General features: G+C 45.7%; 1 protein-coding gene across 1 annotated transcript in view; it reads left to right on the top strand.

Moving 5' to 3' along the window:
* The window catches only part of Itpr2 (inositol 1,4,5-trisphosphate receptor type 2), a 387,801-nt gene that overhangs the window by 239,582 nt on the left and 120,454 nt on the right, over window positions 1-27,765 (top strand). Inside the window, exons 38-43 of the mRNA XM_032905407.1 lie at window positions 14,823-14,931; window positions 15,352-15,539; window positions 19,859-20,042; window positions 21,406-21,662; window positions 24,163-24,363; window positions 26,728-26,838. Of these exons, the coding sequence (XP_032761298.1) occupies window positions 14,823-14,931; window positions 15,352-15,539; window positions 19,859-20,042; window positions 21,406-21,662; window positions 24,163-24,363; window positions 26,728-26,838 (1,050 nt within the window). The remainder of the gene's footprint in view (window positions 1-14,822; window positions 14,932-15,351; window positions 15,540-19,858; window positions 20,043-21,405; window positions 21,663-24,162; window positions 24,364-26,727; window positions 26,839-27,765) is intronic.

The following is a 27,765-nucleotide window of genomic DNA, read 5'->3' as shown; positions in this document are numbered from 1 at the left end:
GGTCAGCCTTCTCTTCCCTCCCACAAACCTTATCTAGTTATCAACAAGTGAACTTAGGCATCCTCAAGGAGACGAGGATTCTTTTCTTTCCTCTTCTTTTTGTTTTTACGCTTAAAAGGAAATATTTTGCACAGCCTAATTTCCACAAAGTTGTGTATAATTTTGAGTTTCTCCTCCAGTTGTGTGAGGTTTCCATGGAAACCGTCTAGCCTATATTCAGAGCCACGGACTGTCTTCCCACACAGGTCAGGATGCAAGCGGTGCCAGATCCTAGCTCGTTTTTTTTTTTTTTTTTTAAAACATCAGGCAGCTTTAACCAGGGACTGGTTCCTAATTGGCACATGCAATTTCATATTTAATTAGCAGTGTAAGTCTGACTACATTTTAGTAGCAGATGTGATATTCAGGATGTGTGCCATTCTAATGCAGATGTTGCCCAGATGTGCCTCAGAGTGGGAATTCGTCTCGAATCACAGCTTAACTGCTTAGCAAAAAATATGGGCAGAAGCAGCATTATTTTCCTTAAGTCAAAAAAAAAAAAAAGAGTAGTTTTCTTTAACTAAGCTAATGGACTTATCTTCTATTTTTATAACTGCTTTATTGAGATACTCGTATCATAAATGTATTCCACTAGAATGTACTGTTCAGTGGTTAGCTCTCTCTTACTCCCTCCTGAGAAATCTGGTACACCCATCGCAGCTACTCCCCTGTCTCTACGCCCCAGCACCCTGAAGCCGGTTCTCTGCTTTGTGGGAATCTTTGTGAGTTCTCCTATTCCCGTCTGTCTTCCCAATGTGGTTGTACTGTTCTCAAAGCATCTCCATGTGGAGGCTTGGACTACATACTCTGTGCCTCTTTATTGAGAAATAGCATTCCATAAAACGGTTTATAGTCCACACCACTCGCCCCTCGTCATTGAAGGCCACTTGGGACTCTTTCTGCTCTCTGACTGTTAGGAACAGTGCTGCCCCGAACACTGCCGTATGAGGTTTTTGTGTGGGATTCTTTTTTGAGATAAAGTCTCATTATGTAGCTCTGGCCTCAGACCGGCCTGAAACTCATGGCCGCTCTGCCTCAGCCCTCTGGAACATGGGACCAATAGATGAGACCCATGCCTGGCTCTGTGAGGGTGCTTTGGTTTCTCATGGTTACATGCTCAGGAGCAAGATCCCTGGGTCCAAACATAACCCTGCATTTAACGTTTGGGAGCTGTGATGTGTTTTTTAGCAGAGCAGCTCCATTGCGTGTCTGGACTGTAAGCTATGTGTGTCACAATTTCTCCGTGACATGAGTGAATGTGGCACTGCTGCCTTTAAATCTTAACCATCCTAGTCGATATGAAGCACCATAGAGGGCAGCGTTTTGAAGAACAGACATCAGTGTGCACTTCACAAACTAGTCAGACATTTCTTATTTACTTTTCTGTTCCTCTCCGGGGTTGAGGTAAAGGCACCTCTCGCATCTACCTACAACGTTACCATCAGGTAGACACATGGGATTAGAAAGAGGAAAGTATGTAAAAACTGCTCGAGTGAACGTTCAGTCTTCAGGTTCAGGGATAATTTCATCTGACCTCACATCAGCCAGAAGGGCCACGGAGGACGCCACAGTGTGAAGCGCTCTGGTGCTTGGCCACCAGCCTTCAGGCTGGGATGTAGCTCAGCGGCAGAGTCCTTAACCTCACATGTGTGAGGAGCTGGGTTCATCCCTAACAAATGACACTGACGCCTTCACTCACGTGAATGTACTTCAGATTCCAGTATCACTGAAAGGCAAAGCAGGCTTGCCAGAATCTGACACAGCATTGACTCTAAAGAAGCCCTATAATTCATAAACGTTAAAACGCTTGCCTAGCAAGTGCAAGGCCCTGGGTTCGGTCCCCAGCTCCGAAAAAAAGAAAAAAAAAACACTGAGGAAAAAGTCTGAAAGTCAGAAAATACAGCTGTGCAGCCGTCCATGCGCACCAACGCAATCTCAATACATGGCCGATTTCATAACCACCCTTCACACACACATGCATTCTCAGCCAGGAGTAGAGCGTCTGTGTATGTCTGTGTTACATATAGCCATACACGCTACAGGTCGAAGATGAGGGGAGAGGTACGCGTTGACCTTTTCTTTCCCATTCTGGAAGTTTTATCTCCGTATTAACGGACTGACGTTCACCTCCAATCTCACTTACTTTGAGTTTTCTTCTTAGCCTGAGGAAGGCTTCCATGTTTCATGCAGAAGCTGATCACACAGGCCTGTGGCGATCACGTGTCTGACTCGAAGGCAGGGGTTACAGCACTAACAGCTGCTGTCACTAACAAGGGGGCTCTTGTTGCTTGTCATTAAAAGGAAACCTTGAGGGTTGGGGACATGGCTTGGTGGATAAAGTTCTTGCAGGTGTTGGGCCCCAGACACAGAGCAAAGCAGAGAGGGCCCGGATGAGCACCTGCAAAGCCAGCTCTGAGCGGTGCAGTCATGGCTTCCTCAGATCAAGCTGGCCCTGCCTCACATGTGAGATAGAAAGTGAGAGTTATGGGGGGATACACCCCGTGTGAACCCCAGGCCTCCACATGCATGCTCACATACAAGCTCCTACACACACACATACACACACACACACACACACCCACATACGTGTGAGCATGAATGCATACCACACACACATAGCAAAACAAAGGAAGGTCTCACTTCCCTTCAGCACCATGGATATTAGTTTCTGTTCTAGATACGGGAGGAAGGTACCTGTCACGGCAAAAGACACAGACAGAGATGATTTCCAGTCCTGTTTGCATGCCGCTGAGGTACCTAGCTTGGGTCTTTCTGAGCAAGCTCCTCCATGAGGCAGCGGGCCAGCAAGACGTAGTTAGCTTGGGCATCATTCTGCTTGTTTGACCCAAGACCTCATTTTCTTCAGGTAATAACTGTGTCTGTGCTTTAAAGTGGGTATGGGTGTGTGTAGGACCCCACCTTTCATTCCCTCTAACCCTTGTCAGTGTGTTTGCTGTGGAATCTTTCATGAATTATGCTTTCTGCACGGACCGCAGTTAGTCAGAAGCCCGTGACAGCACAGGGCTGTTCATATTAACAGAGAAATGTATGCTCTTAGGAGTGAATTAGAGTAAGAAATCACCAAAATTCATACCCATAATACTCCGATGGCAGTCGGAGGACTTTTAAGTTGGAAGCCATTCTAGGTGACATAGCAAGAATCTAACTTAGAGATGAAAGCAAACAAAAATTATCAAAATTAAACCAATATGATTTATACAATAATAAAAGCACTGTAATTGTATAATAAGGGACATGAAAGAAATGAACAGTTTTTATTTTGAGACTACAAGATGACAGATTGTGATTAATTTTCTTTTAAAAAGTAGTCACTCATTGAAACACATACCACCACTCACACACTGAGAAACATGTGCACACACAACTCCAGTACCACCGTATACACATATCAACACATATCAGACTCCACACATACCATTACATACACTCATTACACATGCATACTACACACATACCACAGACACACATCACACACCACATATACTCCATCACATACACATACTACACAAAGAACAGATATCACACACATACACACACACACACACCACAACCACCACCACTATCTAGACCGTATCACATATACACATTACTCATATGTATTACACATATTCCACAGAACAATGATACGCACACGAATGAGAACTATGCCATCACACCCTACCACTGGGGGACAAACTGTACTTCACACCAGGAGCACGGCAACACTTGAATACTTGTTAATCAGTGTAGATATTTGACAGAGGAAACAGAAACTAAATTATAACAAATTCAGATTAAATTTAGAAGTTTTTCAGGTAGAAGAGAAATAGTCATAGAGTCTATAAAATGAAAAATAGCTCTACATAGCTCAACTTCAAAAGAAGGTCTTGAGAATTAAAAATGAACACACAATGTTCAACCCAGTCCCTCCATCCTGTGAGCGCCAGTTAAGTGGCAAAGTCATACACACAGTAGAAACTGATTCTGTGGAGACCTATTGATTGGCTCAGATCTGGGACAGCCGCATGCTGGCTCATGGTCTCAAGAATTCCACTTACTTGTCCTAAGGCCCAGTTATGGATATCTGTGGCTAGCAATGTCCAAGCCTCAGTGCTATTTTAAGATTAGAGATCATACGTGAGGGGCACTATGCTCTTAGCTATACCACGTTCTAAGCAGACGGCTCCTGAACATTTTCTTAAATGGTTGAAGAAAAGCAAGCGTTGCCTCAGGGAAGTGATGGGAAGAGTGTGGTGCCCTCGGCCAGAGACAGCATAAAGTGTGGGCTCCTCACCTGTGCATATTGTTATGGGAGGTAAACAAGTGCAGTGTTGTGTTGGGTTTTCATCTCTGCACCTGCACACTCACCCAGCCCAACCCCCTCCCAACCCCCATCCCAACCCCCTGCACACTCACCCATCCCAACCACCTGCACACTCACCCAGCCCAAACCCCCTGCACACTCACCCAGCCCAACCCCCTGCACACTCACCCAGCCCAACCCCCTGCACACTCACTCAGCCCAATGCCCCTTGCAGACTTACCCAGCCCGATCCTCCCATGTGTCTGAATGTGTGATGGTGGTATGTACCTATGTGAGTGTATGTCCGTTTGTTAGTGTGTGGATGTGAGTGTGTGGGGGTATGTTAGGGCATGTACATGTAGTGTGTGTGGGGAGTGTGGCGGAGCTTTCTCCACTCTATTTTCTTGCATAGCTCTCATGAACCGTGAGATCCTCTCCTAGCCTCACAAGACATTCTCACTGCACATATAGACTGAGGCCTGGATCTCAGGGCGGGCACTGCAGGAAGCATTCAGGAGACCCCAAGGAAGACGAAGGAGAGTGGAGGATGGGGCCTCTGGCCCCTATATCTACAACTCTTCACGCCCAGTCCCGCCAGCTCTCGGAGTAGGACCAGTGTGTCAGTCTGCACTCAGTAAGCTTGGAACTACTCTAATGACTTGGGAATTTTAACGGAGGGAAATGGAAAACAGCATGAATTTAGATTTCTCTAAAGCCAGTTTGATGGGCCAATGGTGTCCTAGAAAGAACACCGGCACTAGGGAAGGCTGATGTGTGCAGGGAGGAATTCTCCAGGTGACAGTTCTCACCTTCCGTGCAGTAGCATAACAAAGCAAGCCTCTATCTCCTGCCCTGTGAGGCGGAGCTGTGCCCCACCTCCATCCTTCCCCTTTGAGTAGGAAACGTGAGGCACATATTAAATACAGCCATGGAGGGGATCATGCAGTGATGGCTCCTTAGCAAATCTGTGCTTCCCAACTGCTCTTCCCTGGCCATGGCTTAGATTCAGGAACAGACCTTTAAGGCAGCCAACTATGGCTTTGCCTGGTCCTTCTTCATTCCCCTTATCTCCCTGGACCTGCTTTGTCCTTAGGACCTGCCTGGTACCAAGGTCATTTTGGACCTCACTGGAAGCTTAGTTGTCCCCCCGCCCCTTGGGAATTCCCCATGGGTACATCCATTGCTGGCATTGGCCATTGTGTGGGATTTCAGAGGCAGCTTAAAGAGAAAGAAGGCAGCAAGACAACAGTCGACCTCAACAGATGGGACAGCTTATTTCAAAGCAGGGAGGGGCAGAGCCTCTCTCAGGAGAGGGAAGGGGACATTTGGAGTTTATGGGTTTGGGGACTGGGGAGTTAAAGCAACTGCTAGGATTATGTCAAACCTGTACTTTCTTCCTCCTGGACTTGTTCAGATCACCCCATTTTACCTTTAGAAATTGTCTTGCCCCCCTGGCTATCAGGATATGGGTTGTTGAATTTGGAATGGCAGTGAGAGGGAGGGGCTGGAGTTTGGACATGGTGGGGGAAGACAAGAGAGTTCAGCAAGTCTCAGGGCAGGGGTTATCAATGTTCATAATACTGTGATCCTTTAATACAGTTCTTCATGTTGTGGTGACCCCCCAATCATAAAAAATATTTTTTGGTTACTTTATGTTTTGGTTAGGGTTTTGCTGCTGTGAACAGACACCATGACCAATGCAAGTCTTATAAAAGGACACCATTTAATTGGGGCTGGCTTACAGGTTCAGAGGTTCAGTCCATTATCATCAAGGCAGGAGCATGGCAGCATCCAAGCAGGCATAGTGCAGGAGGAGCTGAGTTCTACACCTTCATCTGAAGGCTGCTAGCAGAATACTGGCTTCCAGGCAGCTAGGATGAGGGTCTTAAAGCTCATGCCTACAGTGACACACCTCCTCCAACAAGGCCACACCTCCTAATAGTGCCACTCCCTGACCCAAGCATATATAAACCATCACACTTTATAACTGTAATTTTGTTACCATTAAATATTGTAATGTAAGCATCTTTGTTTTCTGATGATCTTAAGTGACCCCCATGAAAGGGTCATTTAACCCCAAAGGGGTCATGACCCACAGATTGAAAACCATTGCCTTAGGATAACTGAAAGTTCCTCAGTCAGTGTTTAGCAGAGTTTTTTCAAGGTTTATCCTGACATATCCCAACTTTTAAGAGCTAAAGAGTGAGTCGAAAAGTAGAGGGGTTGTGGGAATAGGGTCAGAGGTTTTTCCTGCTGAATGTTGGGGAAGATTAAGGGTGGGGAACTCTGTAGGCATGATCTCAATGGTAGGTAATCCTGAGATGGGGTTGGGAGAGGTAGTTCAGGGTTCATTGAAGAGGAAGGTCATTTAGCAGGAAGAGAGTTTTTACTTGATTGGCTGTGATGGGTCATGGGATTGCTGTCATATGTTCTAGAGAAACTGGAAATAACTGTTAAAAGGACTGAAAACATGGTTTACTTACAACTTAGATTCCACTCCTCCCTCCCCCAGCAACAAATAGTAGTTAAGTATGTGTGTGCAGATGTCCTCTGAGATCACTGGCGTCAGGGACTGTGTGTCTTTGCAGGATCGCTTTATGAGCTAGTGGTCGGTGATCTGTGAATCTAGCAATTTGTCTTCAATAAGGAAGTGATCTTTAAAGCTTGCCTGCGTGTATAGACCCAGTGGCACCTCCCTATAATCTCAGTACTCGGGAGGCAGAGGCAGCTAGACCAGGAGTTCAAGGTCATACTTGCCTACATAGCAATTTCAAAGCCAGCCTGTGCTACATAAGATTCTGATTAAAAAAAAGAAATCAAGGGTTGGGGATTTAGCTCAGTGGTGGCGCTTACCTATAAGCACAAGGGCCCTGGGTTGGGGTCCCCAGCTCCGAAAAAAAAAAAAAAAAAAAAAAAAAAAAAAAAAAAAAAAAAAAAGAAAAAAAAAAAAAAAAGAAATCAAACAAATAAACAGAGAAACCCCAAACCAAACAAAAAGTGGGCCTGCATCACTTATATAGGGTCCTCTCAGCTTTTTACTTTTTTGTTCAGATGAAAATTATCACCCACTGAATAAACAACAATAAAATAGCAGCAGCAGCTGCTTTGAACAGTTTCTCCAGCTCGGCTGGCGAGGGCTCGTGCTCTCATCCTGAGCTCAGATATGAAGCAGAGCCCGAATTTGAACCTTTGATGGGGACAGTGTTTGGGTTTGATGTTCCTGAGGGCCAAATGCTTAGAGCTTTTATCACACCCCAAATACTATAACTACAGCTTCCTTCACACACACACACACACACACACACACACACACACACACACACACACACACACACACCCTTAGCAAAGCCTTCTCAGCCACCCTATTGCCTGAGGTTAGGGCATTTGCTGAACTTGGATGGGTTGCTTGAGTTACCAGATAGCCAGCGTTGTCACGGAGTTTATTTAAACATCGAAATCTTGAAAATGGAACCAGATGGACGGTGAAGATTATTTTTACTGAGAAAGAGCAAAGTTTCATACCTCGGCTTTCTGTATTTGTTTTCATCCCAGCATGTGTTGCTGTTGGGAGCCTCTTTGCTAGTCCTTGTCACGTGGTAGGTATGTAGTAAATGTCCTTATAAGTGATAAAATAGGAGCGGGGAGGGAGGGAAAGGGATTGGAAGAGGATTGCCTTGCGTTGTGTGAATAAATGTTTCTGTTCTAGTCCTCACTTAATTATGTACTTTCCTGATCTTTTAGTTTATTTTCAGACAGTCTCACTGTGTAGCCCAGGCTGGCCAGTAGCTTCCTGTAGCTCAGGCTGGCCCCCAAGCTGCATCAATTTTCCTGCCTCTGCCTTTTGAGTGAAAGGATTGCAGTCACATGCCTTTGTTTTCAGAAGGAGTGCTTTGGCTCCCTAGTGTTTTTCAAGGTGACCACGTGTGTCACGGGGGTTGTTGGTGTGCGTGGCCCACCAGTGCACACAGGCAGTGATTGGTGATTGTCGGGGGGGGGTGTTGGTGGGCTTGGCCCACCAGTGCACACAGGCAGTGACTGGTGATTGTCAGTGCGATTTGAGTTTCCCATCTTATGAAGCTGAGCAAAGGCAGGAACATGGCCAGTGGCTCAGCGACCAGGATCTCTGGCAAGCCTGCCGATGTGCTGTGCTGTGACCTTGTCGTTTACAAAGTTGAGAATGGTGGCAACAGCAAAGGCCGCAAAAGTTGCCACGCGTCGTGTGCCGGGTTCGATGACAGTTGACATCCACGACCATCTCGGGCTGCAGTTTGGATGGACCCGACTGACAAGGACATGAGCCCTGCTTCCCCCATGGAGCTCCCTACAGTGTGGTTGGTTATAACAATGGACCCAGTATAATTCTACTAGGATATGGTTAATGCAGCACCACCCAGGAGATGAGGAGGAAGAGTCTCTTCTTAACCCCCCAGGCATTCCAAGGAGAACATTCTTAATCAGACGTGTGGATGTTAAGTCAAAAGGTTTTGGAAACGCTAATTACTGACTTCCAAGATTAGCATTAAATGAGATGGTGCTGTCTCTCACACAGTTGCTGCTTCCAGCTCTCTCCAGGCTGATGAGTGGCTAATCACTAATCTTGAAGGAGAAACCCCAAGTTAAGCATCTTTGCTTAAGCAGTTGAAGGATCAGTGTTTAATGATGCCAGTCTATGGTGCTGTTTGTTTCATAAAGTCTTGATTAGGTTCCTTCCGATGGGAGCACTCGTATTAGTTCTCCCGTTTAAGGGCTTGGAAACATTCTTGTCTACATTACAGCTGTTCAGGTCGATAAACACAAACAATGCAATGCTTCCCAGGGCAGAAGGAAACCTTTAGTCTTTTCAAGGATGAATGCTTACTTAATTCCATCCTGTCCATGAAAGCCAGCTGTTTCTGGATTGCTTGATTTCTGATACCTCGGACTCAGCCTAACGTAACGGGGCGTGGTCAGGAAATCAAAGTCCTGGGCTGTCTTCCGGTGTGCCTGGGCTGTCTTCCGGTGTGTTTGCATACTGTCAGCATGACTTCTCTGGCCATGGAGATGTCTTTTTATGGAGATATTTTGTTGTAATTTCAGAAGGCGGTTGCTAGTTTTCTTGGCTCCATCACAGTTCGCACATCTGGAATGTGTCCCTATGAAGATGTTGGCTGGAAGCGGCGTCTTGTGGCCTGGAATTGCCTCTGAGGCAAAGAGGGACCACAGAGCACAACCCTCACTAGTGGGTCTACCCAGCACCTTCTGTGGTAGGCTGGTGGATGGGGGTCACTGTGGCTCAGAAGGCCAAGCCCAGAATTCATACGTCTCAATGGCATTTTGTGCATTTTGTTCTGTTCTCAATTTCTGCTGTGGTAGTTAGAGCTCGGAAATGATTTAACAAGCCCGACGCTGGAATTTCTGACAATTCTGTTCGACTTAAAGTGATTTAGTGACATACCTCACATTACCAATGCTGCCCCATCTCAGAGAGGACAGGCCACAGGTGACCGTCTGCAGACTGGCACAGCATTTGCCTCTGATCTCTGGGGCCAGAACTTCATAAAGACACCAACCATCTGCTAGTACTTGTGGTGGAGGCCAGTACAGGGGAGTCTGCCACTCTCCAGTGAGACACAGGTTGTCTTAGCCATCAACAAGATGAATTTTTTTCACTACCTTGGAAATTATGGACTCTATTTTCCATAGTAGTGTAAGTACATCCTTCGGGCTGACTTTTCCATGTTTAGCCACACTGATTAGCAGTGCAAATGTTAGGATTTCGAAGCAATGGATCTTTTTTTCCCCCTTCCTCTTGGTATCTTAGAATTTTTACTTCTGTGGGGAAGTTTGGTGTAAACTAAGGAAACAGTGCAGAGTCGTAAGCTGTTCTGTGCTTGGCGCTAACAACAGCAGGGAACATCATTGAATATGCTCACTTCGTATGGCCCTCAGTCCACGCTGGAGCTGTGCTTACCGCAGAAGCCCCAGGCAGGAGGTTCAGTTACCGTTCCATTTGCTGGTTAGGGCTGAGGCCCAGGGTGGTAGGGGAGCTTTCGTGAGGTTCCTTGGTCAATATTGGGGGGCAGGATATTTGACCCTGGTACTGTGGTTCCCTAGTCTAGGAAACTCCTCCTTCTCTTCCTGTTCTCTGACATGCTGACTACTTGAAATGCATCATGGGCCTTCTCTGGACGGTGAACCTGTGAGGACCAGCTTTGCTTGGTGACTGATGTCCAGCAGCCTGTGTTATCTGTCCAAGAGGGTTTCGCATTACTGTCAGATACGGTCATTATCTGAGTGTAATGCGGCACTCATACTCATTTATACTCTGCAGTCTTAAAAACCGCTCAACTCTCCTAAACCTATAAGGAATGTTTTTAAAACAAAAATACAGTGTTTGAGCCTTTTCTGTATTTATTTTTGACAAGGTTTCTCACTTACGTGGCCTGGAACTTACTATGTAGCCCTGGCCTGCCTCTCATTCATGAATCCTCCTACTTCGGGCTTTCAGGTGCTAGGCTTATGGGTAGGAGTCTCTATGTACAGTTTTTTTTCTTATTTTTTTCATCCCATCTTCTTTCCAAGAGTGATGTTTCTTTCCTGGTTGGGATTTTGGAGAATTATATTAAAGTACGCAGATGACAGGATCTTCCAAAAACCACCTCACAGGATCCAGATCTTGACTCACACGGGTTCTTTGCAGACCCCAGCACCGGCTGCATGAGAAGGGTGCTGGCATCAGCATTTGTCTTCCTCAGTCCTTACAGACGACCCTGCCCCCCGCTTGTCTTGCAGGGTTAGCACAGTCAGTCTGTGGAGGTGAGAGACACGGTTAGAGCGCATAATAAGTAGACTGACTCTTAAAGCAGTGTTTTCTGGGCGTGGAAGTGAATGCCTTTAACCCCAGCGCACTGCAGGCAGAGGAGGATGGTTGCCACGTGTAAGGCTGTGCATGCCATCTTGTCTTGAGGTCACCACTCCCTTTATCTATCTTTTCTTTAATCTGTTCTACTCCTTGAACCAAGACTTCGCTCCATTCCACTTCCTGATGCCTCCTTTCTCCTCAGATTGTACACTCTGTAGTTCTCCTTGCTCAACGTGCTCCTTGTCATTGTAGATCTTTATAAGAGTGGGCACTAAAACCACACGACAGAGTCAGTCCTACGCTTTTAAAGTTTTCCTCTGCCAGTGCAACCAATCCCAAACTCTTCAACAGCCTCAGGCAGGCTGTTTGGACGTGGGCAAAAATCAGCCACAGTTTTTGTCAAAATATCACAAGAACAACCCCTAAGCCACATAGTAATATTCTTCTTGCCTGAAACTTTCGGAGCCAGGCCTCCACAGTTCAAATCACCCTAAGGACCACATGTCCCCACTAGGATGGCCCATTACATCCCACTTGAAGCATTCGACTTCTTTTCTAGTTTGAAGTTCCAGAGTTCACATTCCTCCAAACAAAAGCATGGTCACGCCTATTACAGCAATAGCCCACTCTAGGTACAACTTCTGTTTTAGGGTTTTGTTTCTGTCTTAGGGTATTACTGCTGTGAACAGACACCATGACCAAGGCCACTCTTATAAGGACAACATTTAATTGGGGCTGGCTTACAGGTTCAGAGGTTTGGTCCATCATCATCATGGTGGGAAGCACTGTGGCATGCAGGCAGATATGGTGCTGGGAAAGGAGCTGAGAGGCATTTTGATGTGCAGGAAGGAGGGACACTGTCACACTTGGTGAACCTTAAGCATAGGAGACATCAAACTCTACGCCCACAGTGACACACTTCCTCCAGCAAGGCCACACTTACTCCAAGGCCACACCTCCTAGTAGTGTGTGTGTGTGTGTGTGTGTGTGTGTGTGTGTGTGTATGTGTGTGTGTGTTCTGTAGCACCCCACTGTAACCTAGTGGATGCTGTGTTGTTACTTTTCTCATCACTTTGACTAAATACTGGGCAAAGGGTGCTTACGGATGGGAGGGTTTGTTTCACTCACTCTGAGGGTGCAGCCTGTCATGGCGGGGCAGACATGGTTCACAAGTGTGAAGCATCTGATTACGTCACACCTACAGGCAAGAAGTGAAGAGAGATGGACACACTTTCCTTTTTATTAATTCTGAGACTCAAGTCCATAAAAAGACAGTGGCGCTCCCACAGGGAGGGGTCCATGTCTTCCTCACCCAGTTAAACTTTCTGGAGTCAAACTCTCAAGGGTACTCCCTGAGGTGTGTTGCCATGGTGACTCTAAATCTCATCAAGCCAGGAAGTTTCTGCCTTCTTCAGGGAGGGTAGTGCCTGAAGGAGCAGGCTTCCCAGGAGTGTGTCATCCGCAGAGGGAAGGCAGGCCCTGTCCTCAAGCAAAAAGGAAGACGTAGGAAACACATCTTCCTGTGGTTTAAAAATAGCATCAGAGGAACCCAGAGGCTTCCACAGAAAAGGTAGGATTCGGAAGCCATTGTCAAGTTGTTTGAAGCTGAGTCCTCAGCGAGCAGCCAGGGTGATGGGAGTGTTAGTGCCATGGGTTGATGCTGAGAGGAAAGCAGGTTCAGGAAAGGAGGAATATCTCTTTCAGAGTTCCCTGTGCCAGTGCAATCTAAGAGAGAGAGAAGTGGAGTCTAAGGGGAAGCTTAGGCAAGCAAGATGGGGCTGGAGGAGGTGTGATAGGCTGCCCGTCCAGAGCGTGCAACAGAGGGAGAGAAGCAGATGGGGGATTGAGGGGAGACAGCTTGGGAGGAGTAGAGCCCAGCACATGACCCAGGGCAGATGCTCAGGCACTGGAGACGGACTCATCAGACAGAATACACAGAGCGAGAGACAGAATGGCTGGGGCACCATGTGACAGCACCGGGGAGGGGGTGTGAAATGAGGAGCCGGGCACTCGGAAAGCACAGGGGCACCCGGACAGGCCTGGGTTTGAGGTCAGAGGCCTGAAGCCCTTGCTTGTCACCTGTGAGCTGTGTATCTGCAGCTAGTCATTCAAGCTTGGATTCCCTTTCTGGATTATGGGAGCAGGGCTAATGCAAGCAAGAATTATATTTACCTTTTAAAGTAACTTCTAGTTAGCAGTAATGGGTCTCACGTGGCATCTTATATGCATTTATTATGTTTTGTTCCTACTCCAGCACAGTCTGCCCCCTTCCTACTGTTTCCTCTCACAAGTCCTCTCCTTCCCAGCATAGCCTCATAGCCATGTTACACATACATGCATGCGTGTATATGTATGTTGTATGCATATATTTGATTCTAGACTCCATATGAGAGAAAAGTGGTGTCTTATTTTCTCCCTCCTTTACAGCCCCACCTGTCTCTTTCTCCTCCTAGTAGTGAAGTGTGGAAGACAAGATCTTTTAAAGATCTATATTTATAAAGAAATATAGTGTCCTTTGTCCACTCTTGTCTGGACAAAGCCCAGAGTCTCAGTCTGAATGTCGTTCACTTTATGTCACCAGGTTTGTTTGAGCCCCACCTGTGTGCCCAGGTCTCTCCCGCTTCTCTGGGCTGAGTCCCTCTATGGCCTCATTCATTTCCTAGGGTGTTTGTGTCTGCTGTAGGCACTGCTGGATTCTGCCTACGACTAACACCCAAGGTTTTCCCACTGAGCAAACTAAGGCTTATCACATTGATAGTGTGTGTGTGTGTCTGTCTGTCTGTCTGTCTGTCTGTCTGTCTGTCTGTCTGTCTTTGTCTGTCTCTGTGTATCTGTCTCTGTGTACCTGTCTGTCTATGTATCTTTCAGTCTGTCTGTCTCTCTGTATTTGTCTGTCTCTGTCTCTATCTTTGTTTCTGTGTATCTGTTTCTGTGTGTCTGTCTCTCTCTGTGTCTCTGTTTGTCTGTGTATCTGTCTGTCTCTTTCTGTGTGTCTCTGTGTGTCTGTCTCTCTGTGTGTCTGTTTCTCTGTCTGTCTGTCTGTCTGTCTCTCTGTCTGTCTGTCTCTCTGTATGTATCTGTCTGTCTCTGTGTGTCTGTGTGTGTGTGTGTGTGTGTGTGTGTGTGTGTGTGTCAGTCACATGCCTGACACAGCACCTGTGTCTAGGAGCTGGTTCATTCCTTCTACCACGTGCGTCCCACAGATCGAATTCAGTGGTCAGGCCTGGCTTCAAGTGCTTTTACTCCTGACATATCTCAGTGGCCTCTAAAAAAATGGATATGCATATTCAACTAGTTTATACTACTTACATTGTGTGTGCATGTCACAGCACGCGTGTGGAATTTACAGGCTTGGTGGCAAGGTCCTTTACCCACGGAGCCAGCTCCATGGCTCTCCAGTCAGCCTGTATTTAATGTGTATAGCTTGAAGGGTTTGGGGATAAGGGAACACTTCCTCAGTGGATGCCAGGAGCCCCATTCTCCCTCACACTACATCACGTTTTATAAAAAGAAATATATTGTTATTATTGGGTACAGTTATAATTTTCCTCAGAAAATACTAATTTGGTATAAAAATGTTATGCTTTCCGTCAGATCTAGATGCATTTGGCATGTTGACATTCTCTCCTTTTCTTCTAGGGTAGCACATTACGGAAAATCCTCCTGAATCGGTACTTCAAGGGTGACCACAGCGTTGGTGTGAACGGACCTCTGTCAGGAGCCTACGCCAAGACAGCACAAGTGGGAGGTGAGGTCTCTCGTTTTCCCTATTTTAGGGTTCTAAGGCATGTCTTCATGTCAGTGCTACACGTCTGTCTTCATTAAGTGACATGGGGAAAACATTGACTTAAAACACCAGTGAAAACCTTTGTGTGGTTTGGGGTTCACGAATCTACAGATTTGAGCATTGTAGTGGATTTGCCTTGTGACTCCAGACGATTTATTGCAGTTTCTCAGTTCAAACATTACAGGTGGAAGGCTAATTCCCTTTCATAGGGTACTTTTATGAAGGTTTATTTATTTTTATCGTATGCATATGTAACTAAAGTTTCCAGTGGTGCATCCTGTTACGCTTCAAGAACTTGAAAACACTATTTACTGTTTAAACAGTGTCTGTGATCAAGGTTTAAAGGTTGACGGTTTTTCTTTTGTTGTTCCCGGACCACAGGGGGCTTCACTGGACAGGATGCCGATAAGACGGGGATTTCCATGTCCGATATCCAGTGTTTGCTGGACAAGGAAGGGGCCTCCGAACTTGTCATCGATGTCATTGTGAACACCAAAAACGACAGGATCTTTTCCGAGGGCATCTTGCTTGGCATTGCCCTGCTGGAAGGAGGAAACACACAAACCCAGGTACTTTCCTGTCACCCCTGGTTGTCATCTCTACTTTTTAAAAGGTTTTTGTTTTTTGAAAATCTCATACAGTGTATTTTGTTAACATTTACTCTCCTCCCCCTCCATTCTTCACATTCCCACCCCACGGCCCTACTCTCCCCCAACTTCCTGCTTCCCCTCCCCCATTCTAATAAACTCAGCTCAGATTCGTGCTGCCCAGGTACCCCTGCATGCAGAGCCATCTGCTGGACCATGTTTAACCTACAAGGAGTAGGTTAATCCCCTCAGAGAAAACTGATTCTCCCTGCCCCAGACCCCAGAACACAGCTGTAGACCCCCGGCGGGGCTGAGGTCTGCAAGCCCCTCCCATTCCATGCTGGGACATTGGCGCCAGCTTGATCACCTGCCACAACTGCTGTGAGCTCCAGTGCTGTGGTCCTACTGCGTTAAGAAGATGTGCTGTGTGCCTTAGGAAGTCTAGATCAGACCAGCTGAAACTGCCTCCCCCTTTAGTGTCTCAGATGTGTTCCTCCTTCCCTGTGTCATAGACGCCATGACTAAAGCAACTCCCAGAAGGAAGAGCTCACGGCTCCTGAGGAAGAGGCCATAAGAGCTCATGGCTCCTGAGGGAGAGGCCATAAGAGCTCATGGCTCCTGGGGGAGAGGCCGTACTAGTCGGGGCGAGAAGGCATGGCAGCAGGCTGCTGGAATCGGAAGCTGAGCGGTCACCTCTCCATGCCCACACAGGAAGACAGAGAAAACTGGAAGTGAGGGGGGGTTATAGCTCCTCAGAGTCCCCTGACCTCTTGACATACTTTCGCCAGTTCAACTTCAAATTCTCCAGTTCCGTAACCATGCAAGCATCAGCGCTGACTGGGGACCGAGTGTTCAAATGTATGAGCTGACAGGGGACATTTCTCAGTCACGCCACTCACTCTCCCAGACTCCTGCCAAACCCATGGGATTTTTACACCTTTAAAAAGGTTTACTTTTATTTATGTGTACGTTGGATGACTGCATATATGTAAGTGTAGCACGTGTATGCAGTGCCTGTGGAGTCCAGAAGAAGAACTTGGATCCCCAGAGTTACAGAGAACTACGAGCCTCCATGTGGGTGCTGAGACCTGAACTGGGGTCCTCTGTAAGAACAGTGCATGCTCCTAACCACTGAGCCGTCTCTCGAGCCCTGAGTTTCACAGTCTTTAGTAAGCAGTATTTCACTCTTCAGTTGATGATCTGCCTAGCCACTGTTACTCTGAACCAGAGTGGATCCCTTCCTTACTGTGTGAATTACTTCTTGTGCCCAGTATACTTGACTAGATGTGGGCTGGTGGAGGTGGGCAGAAGAAGTCATAGCTTCAAACAGTAATGATGAGAAGAATAAAAGCAAGGCATTATGGGTCACACTTATAATCCCAGGACTCTGGAGGCTGAGCGAGGAGAATCACTTTGAGGCTAACCTGGGCCATAGAGTAAGACACTGTCTCAGAAGGAAAATGAAATGAAATAATTCATAAAGGTTCTTGAGCATTAGAAACTATTATTCCATGCATTAGTCTGTCTAATCCTCAAACAGCCCGTGATGTGATGTGTATAATCCTAGATCATCAAAGGAGAAACAGGCAAACCTAAGCTCCTTTAAGGCTACTTAAAGACAAAAATGGGATTTATTCTCTGCTGTCTGCCTCCAGATTTTAGCCCTAGGAGGGACAGTGGCTGATCTGTCTGTGTGTCTGTCTGTTTCTATCTCTATCTCTGTCTCTGTCTCTGTCTCTGTCTGTCTGTCTCTCTCTCTCTCTCTCTCTATATATATATATATATATACACATACATATATATGTATATATGAATGAGCCTTTTATCTTTCTCAGTGCGATGGCTACTTACAGTTGTAAACTTGACATAATCTAGAACCACCTGGAAAGAGTCTCAGTGAGGATTGGTCTAGATAAGATTAGCTGGTGGATATGCTTCTGGGAGATGATCTTGATTGTGCAGATCGAGGTGGGAGGATCTGCCCACTGTGAGTGGCACCATTCCCTAGGCAGGGGGGTCTGAACCATATGAGAGTATTTGATTCCTTACCGATTATAGATAGGCTATGCCCAAGTTCCTTGAGCTCCTGCTTCTGCGACTTTCTTGCTACGGATACCTTTATCTAGAACCATGAGCGAATGAGCCCCGTCTCTCCCAAGCTTCTCTCTCTGCAGGGTGATTCATCACAGCCACTGGAAAGGAAGCTAACACACTAGTCCTTATTTCATTACTTTACCTCTGTCCTGCACTGCTCCCATTTCTTCCTCCTCCATGGGGCAGATTCTTCCTCTGTAACACACACTCCCTCTACGACCTTTGCCTTTGGCTCCCAGGAAAGCCTCAGAGTTTTCCCCTGACACTACTTGTTGTCGGCAGTGCTGTGTCATCTGATTAACCCATGAAACATACGTGTTCACCCTTCCCCAACACAGTTCTTCACTGTGGGGCCTGGTTGGCAGAAAGTATCATTTATATAAAACGGCCTACATCCAGTGCTGCAGCACCTGCCCTATGTAATACGTGGCCAATCCTGCTTCACAGCATCTCATCTCCCCCACCCCCATCAATACAATGTGCATGGAGTGAGAACGCTCCGCCCATCACACCATTGGGCTGAAAGTATCCACGATAGGGTAGGTGTGAATGGACCCCCTGACTACAAACATGTCTTAACAGAGCTCCGACACTCCCCTGACTCCCTCACTAGTGAACATGTCACCGCCTCACTTCACCTCCCAGCCACGCTATATTACAAAGATTAGATCTCAAATATCAGCTTAATTTGTGAGACCACAGAGGTCTGTGGACGCCGCCTGTATCCTGTAAGCCAACGGCACCCACTTGACTGTTTCGGTGCAGTTGCCATGGTTACTGTGGGATTTTTTTTTTTCTGTCCTGTTCCTATACAAGGTTGCTAGCCCCCTGCTAGGGTGTCCCCTAACAGACATGAAGCTGACACTGAAGGCTGTGTAAATCTCACCGAGTGTGTGCACTGTGTATGAGCCTCACCTGAGTTAGTGGGCCTGGCTTCAGGCGTTCCTGTAGGAAAACATATCGGTAACAGTCAGATTTCCCAACCTGCTTGTCTGTGGCTGGTTCCACTTAAGTAGGAAATCATGTGGTCCTGGGAGTGCTTCTTCATGCTAACTCTCAATAAGTTTACAGAAACCAAAGGGTGGCCATCTTTCTTGATCTTTACTGTCTTTCTCCTATAGGTTCTATTTTTGTTTTTTAAAGATTTATTTATTTATTTTTCATGTATACAAGTACACTGTTGCTGTCTTCAGACACACGAGAAGAGGGCATCAGATCCTATTACAGATGGTGTAAGCCACCATGTGGTTGCTGGGAATTGAACTCAGGAATAGGTTCTATTTTTATATCAATATCTTACTACTGATATCTTCAGGTTTCTCCACCCACTTAAATTACCTCTCTTCTGGTGTATATCCCTCCGCCGTCTCCTATCCGCTCTTCTGGATTCTTCCATGATGTTATTAAGAGACAGTGACTCGTAACCGCAGCTCAGTATTTCCCCATCTCACCGAGGCACATCTTACTACACATTTGATCTAAAATGCAGAAAGGTCTGCGTCAGTATTAATGATAAACTAGAGTTTATTTGCAGCCGTTTCCCCGCTAAACTCCATGTAAAGGATCAAAATTTACGAAAGTAGCCAAACAACTTAATACCCATTTACCAGTGGGGTCCCATGAGTGAAGTTGTCATGGCAACACAAACAATTAAATTTCCTATTAGCTAGACACAAGGAAAGGATCTTCCTCACCTAACAGGGAGTCATTACTTATACAGGTTACTCATAAGTGAGTGTCAGGTCTCACGTTGGGTTACAAACTCATGTGGGTAGGAATATGTCCACTTGCTCTTTTTGTTTTGTCTCTAGCAACAATAGAGTACCCAACACCTGATAGGCTTTCAATAAATGTGTATTGGACCAATACATGGCTTTATAATACTATCAGACTAAAAGGATTATTTGATATAATAACTTACTATACTCTTACAATTTAAAGATACACGTAGGAAGGATATATCAAATAGAATATAAAATGTTAGATTTTAGTGGAAGGTGCCAAGTAAACTCCAGCCGTTGTCACTAATACTGTGGAATGTATTATTAATACATCGTGAATGGACCGGGAGACAGAAAGCCTGGATAATCTGGGGAGAAAAGGCAGCACACCACGTGTTTTTATCTATAAGGCCTCTGTTGCTTTCAGAATAAAGCACCGTTTTCTTGCCTCAGGGACTGATACTTTAAACTCTGCTTTCTCTGCAGAATTCTTTCTACCAGCAGTTGCATGAGCAAAAAAAGTCAGAGAAATTCTTCAAAGTCCTTTACGATCGGATGAAGGCTGCTCAGAAAGAGATCAGATCCACGGTGACTGTCAACACCATAGACTTAGGGAGCAAGAAGAGAGAGGAGGACAGTGACCTCATGGCCTTGGGCCCTCGGATGAGAGGTGAGGGCCTTCCTGGGTACCTGCAGGAATGGCGTGAGAGAAAGAAGTACTAAAGCATTGGAATCTCATATAACTTTGTCATCATCATCTTGCTTCTCGGGGTTTAATTACCCCCTTGAGTTTTCAGTGTGGACCTCCATCTATAAAGGATTTTGGTCAAGGGATTGACTCTAAAAATAACACTGCAGGACCAAACTAAATTGGAGTTTAATCAGTGTGGAAGCAACGGGCAGTGGGAAAGACATTCGAATTCTTTGTTCTGTGCAGTAAAGAAAACCATCCAGAACTTTCTGAACACAGAAATTAATCTCTGAGGACAGAATTTATAGTGTTTGTATTAAAAATAACCAAATTATTGTCAGTTAAATACAAACTGTAGAGATGTTACCATTCTACAATTTATCCTTTTCCCCATAAGATCTGTAGGAATTCTGTTCCCTCTGTGTGTGCCACACATGTGTGGGCTCTGCAGAGGCCAGAAGACAGTGTTGGACCCCCCTGAAGCTGGAATTATAGGAAGTTATGAGCAGCCTGACATGGTTGCTGGGAACTGAACTCAGGCCTCTGGAAGAGCAGCAAGGGCTCTTAACCACTAAGCTCTCTGAACTGGTTGGCTTTTGTTAATTTGATACGTAGCTAGATCTAACTGGGAATGTTAATTGGGGAGACGTCCCCATAGGATTGGCCTGCAGACAAGCCCGTGGGGACATTTTCCTCTTCAGACTGAAGTGGGAGGGCCAAGCCTCTTGTGAACGGTGCCTCTGCTGGGTAGGTGGTCCTGGGTTCGATAAGAAAGTGAGCTGAGCAAGCCAGTAAGAAGCACTGCTCCATGGCCTTCGCTTCAGTTCCTGCCTGCAGGTTCCTGTCTTGAGTTCCTGCCCTGGCTCCACTCACAGTTAGATCTGAGAGTTGTAAGATGAAGTAAACCCTTTTCTCCCCAAGTTACTTTTGGTCATGGTGCTTTATCACAGCAACAGAAAAGCAACTAACACACCACCTCCCCAGCCCTTCGGTTACCTGAGTCATTTGTACACGTTCATACATGTCCTCGTGTGTCTTTGTACACATTTATACAGATGCTCACATGTCTTTGTGATAGACTTTTATGCGCCAGGAAATTCCGAAATTGGTTAAGTATTGAGACCTTTTCTTCTGGTCACGGTGTTAACTTTTCAGTTGTTACTAACTTCCTTTCAGGGCGTTATTGAACCTCCTGTTGGGTAAATTTAAAATTCAGTTGTGGATAATTTTGGATCCCTATGGTTGTTAGGTGTTTATTTTCCTTTAGTCAGAAAATAAAAAAAAGAACGAAAGCGAAGAAAAGAAAATTAGTTCCGAAACACAACCACTCCTTGCCTTTCAGTGAGAGACTCATCGCTGCATTTGAAAGAGGGAATGAAAGGGCAGTTGACTGAGGCGTCTTCAGCCACGTCCAAAGCATACTGTGTGTACAGAAGGGAAATGGACCCAGACATTGACGCCATGTGCCCGGGACAGGAAGCAGGAAGTGCAGAGGAAAAGTCTGCAGAGGAAGTTACCATGAGCCCAGCCATCACTATCATGCGGCCCATCCTCAGGTTCCTGCAGTTACTGTGTGAGAATCACAACCGGGAGCTTCAGGTACTTCCTCTATCTCGTGCGTGCATGTGCGTGAGTGTACGTGTGTGTGCGTGCATGTGTGTGTGCATGTGTGTGGTGTGTGTGTGTGCATGTGTGTGTGCATGTGTGTGTGCATGTGTGTGGTGTGTGTGTGTGTGCATGTGTGTGTGCATGTGTGTGGTGTGCGTGTGCGTGAGTGTATGTGTGTGCGTGTGTGCGAGTGTGTGTGCATGTGTGTGCGTGTGTGTGTGTGCATGTGTGTGTGCGTGTGTGTGTGCGTGTGTATGCGTGCCTGTGTGTGTGTGTGTGGTGTGTGTGTGCGCGCGTGTGTGTATATGCGCATGTGTGCATGCGTGAATGCTGTGGCCCGTGTAGCCCAATTCAAGGGAAGCTAATATGTAGATTTGAAGGGAATTCTAGAGAAATACTCAACAAAGACACCAAAGCCTGGTTGAGATGGAAGGAAAAAAGACAAGAGGAAATTGTTTACATATTAAAACCCCAAACACCCAGATCTATACACTGTCTCTCTGGTCCAAATCTCACGTCTTCCTACCCCACTGAGCACCATCTACTCCTCTGTGGTGTTTGCTCAGAGAGATCGTCTTTGTCTCCTCTATCTTACGCAGTTTTAGACCCAAGTATTTATGTCTTTCCCAGCCCATAGTTGTTGAACATGATATTGAGTATATTTTATGTTTAATTAGAAACAAAGCGATATAAGGAATTTTAAAAATAAATTTTTTATTTTATATTTATATATATTTTTTTAATTATTCACTTTACATCTCGCTCACTGCCCTCCTCCCTGTCACCCCCTTTCACAATCCTTCCCCCTTCCCTCTCCTCTTCTCCTCTGGATGGGTGCAGACCTCCCTGGGTATCCCCTCACCCTGGCACCTCAAGTCTTTCATTATAGTGGAAGTTGCTTAGCAAATTTGCGTAGTCCACATCATAATATCTCCAGCACTACCCTCTCCTCTCAGGTGAACTATGGTTGCCTCGAAACTCTCACTACCTCTCTGGCATAATTTGTATGCCCTGCCTCTGGCTGACACCATAGCACAGGGAAAGAGCCATTGTGGTTGGCCTGGCTGAGGGAAAGTGTGATGCTCACGGGAAGAGTTTGCATTGGCAGAGTGCTCCTGAGAGACACTCAGCTTCACCGTGCTGCTAGCTAGCACGGGGAAACACCTTTATTAATGGATTACGGTGTACTGGCTGAGGTTTCCATAGTGGGTCCTGCCTAGGATTAGAATGCTGCCCATGTGACTGAGATGTTCCCGAACGAATGGTAGCGTGGCTCCTATGGACAGGCCAGCCTCAGCTTAGATCTAGCTTCTGCAGGGCGTGCCCGCCGGCTAGTTCTCATCCACACACCCTGACAGGGTGGGACTCAGATGAGCAGAAGAGACAGTAATGTCTGACTTTGTTAGCCAGGAAAATACGGTCCAAGCACTTTCTTATAGAACCTTTTCTTTCATGGTGTCGATAAGAAGAACAAATAGCAAAAACGCATCAAAATAAATAAATAGATATCTGCAAATGCATTAATACAAGAACTCCTTCTCCTTCTATTTCTTTTCATGTTCTTTCCCTAGCCTTATTCCCCCAAAGGAAGTGCATTTTTTTTGTCTAGAAAATTCTGTGCATAAAATAAACACTGGTTTGTACATGTAAACCTTATTTCTGCTTGAGAGAATATACATTCCATAGTATCTACTTCTCGTTTAGTTGCCTTTTGCATCACTACTGTGCTTATTGCTTCGCAATTCTTGCTATACACATGGAAGCATTTCCTAAGAGCCAGACCCATCTCACTGCCAGGGTAAGGCTCCAGCTTTTGCTGGCCACTCTCTGTGCTAACAGGCAGCGAGCAGCGAATCTCTTCCGTGTGCGTGTTCACAGGTTTAGGACTGTTTACTGAAATGCTTGAGAGGGCTTTCAAGTTGCCCCTCCCATGACCCTACCCACAATGCACCGTGCTAGGCAGGGTTGTCAGGGATGCTTCACGTGGAAGTTGGACTCAACCTCCATGAACATTTAATTTCCCCTTCTCTTTTCAGCTTCTTTTCTGTCCTCTGTAGACTTCCAATGCAGACAGCGGGGCAATGTCTAGTGTGACTTCTCTGGGCGAGTACTTTTGCTAGGATCCGAGGGGAGGGGCAGAGGACCTTAAGCCAACACTTAAACATTATTTAATTTTAAATGATTTTAAAGTTACCTTGAAAAATAGCGAGTCTCATTATGACATTTTCATGCACATCCTTATGCTCGGTCATAGTCACATTCCATGATGCCTCCTCCATCATTCCTCTCTTCCGTTGGTCACCTTCCTTCCCCCAGGTTGTCCCACTTTCTCATGAAGACCAATCCATACTGGCAGAGAGCCTTATTGACTAACACACACACAAGACGGACAGACAGACAGGCACACACACAGAAACTGCACATGACCAGCACCCCCTTTCCCCTGTGTTTTGCTTTCAGTCCTTCAGTTGTGTTTTATTTCACCTTGCAGAACTTCTTGAGGAACCAGAACAACAAAACAAACTACAACCTTGTCTGTGAAACACTTCAGTTTCTGGACTGCATCTGTGGAAGCACCACAGGGGGCCTAGGCCTGCTGGGGCTCTACATCAATGAGAAGAACGTAGCTCTGGTCAACCAGACCCTGGAGAGCTTGACCGAGTACTGCCAGGGCCCGTGTCATGAGAACCAGGTAACCAAGACAGCAGAGCTTCCTATGACAGGAGCTGTGACTCAGGAGCAGCAGGCACAGAGCCCACCTCACGTGCTGGTGGAGCCTTCTCACTTGCTCTGCCCGGCGCAGCTGCTTTTCTCACAGAACATACAAAGGCTGAAGTGTAGACTAGTACATCATAGGTTACGTTTTTTAAAAAAAAGATTTATTTATTTATTTTATGTGAGTACCCTGTAGCTGTACTCAGACACACCAGAAGAGGGCATCACATCTCATTACAGATGATTGTGAGCCACCATGTGGGTACTGGGAATTGAACTCAGGACCTCTGGAAGAGCAGTCAGTGCGCTTAACCACTGAGCCATCTCTCCAGCACAGTGAGCTACATTTTTAATTGCATCGTAAATGAAAACCCCCATGAAATATTTAAGAGAAAGAGTTACTGAAGGAAGGGTAAGATTGTATTTTTTCCCAATGTTGAGTTTTTCTTTATACAGAGTCTTTCCAGATGTATGGCATTGACTCGCTGTGGCTTTGGCTCCAGCGCAGTGTGTACATGTTGTGGGGTATAATAGCCATGTTGTGCCTACTTGGTTAGCTTATGAAATGGGTCTCATGGCTGTCATCCTGCTGATGTATGGCTTCAGACTCAGAGATCAGCTCAGAGATGGCAGCACTCCGAGACACTGCAAAGACAGTTGGAGAAAAGCTACAGACTTTCTGAGCCCAAACAATGTGCCAGTTTGATTTTGGAGCACATGCATGTGCGAGAGACCCAACATTCACCCTGCCTCCCAGAATGCCTTGCTCTGCTCTAAGGACACATTATGGGAGAAGACAGGACAGAAGATGAAGGGGAGGAAAGGGAGTAATGTCATCTGACTTTCTTACAATCATTTAGAATCCACAAAACATCCTAGAGTGGGCAAGGTTCAGGGGCAGGAGAGCCTGCATGTCAAACATTTCTGGACATAAATTTTAAAGATGTGATTGATACCAAACACCAATGGTTATTGTAGAAAGGTGTGAAAAAGTCAGCGTTTCTATTGCAGATTCTATAACTGTACACACACACACACACACACACACACACACACACACACACACTGTGCCTGTGTAAACACATATACACGACATACATACATCTGTGGGTCTATATGATGCAAACATGTTGATCCTTATCATAATGGTCTTGTGTTCATCTCTGTGTTTATGACAGTAAAGGAGTTTGTACATGTTTTTCTCTTTACTTTCAAGATTATATTTTAGTTTCTTACAACAATGATAAAGGTGTCCTTGACTGTTGACTTAAAACCAAGGTAAAGTGCACAAACTCAGAGGTGAGGTTTGATGATAAAATTCTCTCTCTAAAAGAGAAAGTATACATGCATTTCGTATTTCTTTCATATTTTGCTGTTTTGTGAAAAGTCAGTCAGAACATCCCTTACTTTATGGTGGAACTGAGTTTTGAAAGTCCTCAATCCAAGTAAGTTCTGTGAGGAAAAACTTGTACTAAGATAGCATACCTTACCTAGGTAATCCCCTATACTCTGAAAATGCACAGAGTGGTCTTTAAGAAAATTCTGGAAATGATTGGAAATAGATTCCCCTTGGATTTGGCAGATGTTCTCCTGAGCGGAAAAGCCCCAGGACACAGTGTTGGACAGGAGCACCTTGCCTCTGCACGAATGGTCTTGTATGAAGAAGAGACATGAGGCCTAGGCCAAGCCATCCTGTTGGCTGGGGCTGTGCTTTCTTGTGTGACTCACCAGGGTTTTAGTTTCTGCTTGGGTGGCTTGGTAGCCTGGTCCCCGTGAATGTGGCCTTCATGCTGCTCCCATCAAACAAAGCCCAAATTCCTGGCACACTGGACCCTCACCCTCGGAGCAGGCCTGTTGCTCTCTCTGGGTGTTTGTGCTTTGGTGAATCACATCCCACCACGAACACTTGAGCCCAACAACCCTGTGTGCCTTCCCACCGCCTAGCACACAGGAGCCTCTACTCTGACTGTTCTATGAAATTCACGTGCAAATCTCCCCTCTCCTTGTGTTCTTAGGTTGATCAGATCTTAAAACTCAGATTAAGGATCTCCTTTTGCATTAGTGGGTCCGCTGAGATTTAATGCCTGGAAGAGTTTTAATTTACCCTCTCATCTTTGAAATTCTGCAGTTCTTCATGTCAAAGACAGGTGTTTTTCATGGTGTATTAATATTCTGCAGTTGGAGACACTTACCAATGCCAGTCAATTAACAGACCCTATCCAAAAAGCTAATTCAAATCTCCAACATTGTCTGCACGCAGCATTGAAGTTTCAAGTCTTGTTACTATTTCTAGTGTTGTGTCAAAAATAGCATGTCATCTTACAAACATCTCCTTTTCTAGACCTGTATCGCCACGCACGAATCCAATGGGATTGACATCATCATCGCCTTGATTCTGAGTGACATCAACCCTCTGGGCAAGTACAGAATGGACCTGGTGCTACAGCTGAAGGTAGTGTGACCAGCCCTTACCACGCACACCTTCTGGTCACAGTGAATTCTAAGTCGTCAAAAGACTGTACAAAACAGGATGCCACCACTGTCTCAGGTGGCTGACAGGAAAGGGTAGTGAACTCACAAGGCACATGCTGTGTACCAGGGAAAGCACACGACACCTGCAGGCTGAAGTCACATGTGCAGTTCTGTGCAGGAGATGTGGAAGCAGGCCTAACCCCACCAACTGTTTTAATTTCCTACTTTTACATTATAGGCAGATGCGAAAGGTTCTGGATATATTTTATGACAAAAGTCTTGGGGAGATCAGGGATACAAGGCACAAAACTAAACACAGTAAGGGCAACAGGTATAGCCAACCAATATCCAACATCAAATTAAATGGAGAGAAACTTATTCAGGGACAAGACAAGGCTGCCCACTTTCTCCATAGCTATTCAATGTAGTACTTTAAGTTTTATTTAACTAGAGCAATTAAGACAACTAAAGGAGATCAAGGGGATACAAATTGGAAAGAAAGAAGTCAAGTGATTGCTACTCACAGATGATGCAATAGTATCCAGAAACTCTACCAGGAAACTCCCTCAGCTGATAAACAAAGTGGCTGGATACAAAATTACCTCAAAGAGGATCACTGCGTATTTACTTACCTCAGTAGGGCAATTTATTCTAACATATGGCAGGCAGTCGGATCCATCAGGCTGCGGATACATCAGGCAGTTGGATACATCAGGCTGCATCTAAAGCATCAAATGTGTCTGCTTCTCTTGAAATACTTTAAATATGGTTTATACTTAAAGACTAAAGTGAGTATATCTTTTAAATCAGAAGGTTTTGTATATATTACTGCTTGAAAAGAGAGCATCTGAAGAGAGCATCTGTAAGGCAGAATTATATATGCTGGCAAGTTTGGGGGCATTCATGA

This window comes from Rattus rattus, chromosome 6 (assembly GCF_011064425.1).
Source record: "Rattus rattus isolate New Zealand chromosome 6, Rrattus_CSIRO_v1, whole genome shotgun sequence".
Lineage (NCBI taxonomy): Eukaryota > Metazoa > Chordata > Mammalia > Rodentia > Muridae > Rattus > Rattus rattus.
The sequence above is the reverse complement of the archived record's forward strand: the minus strand, read 5'-3'. Positions and strand labels throughout refer to the sequence as shown.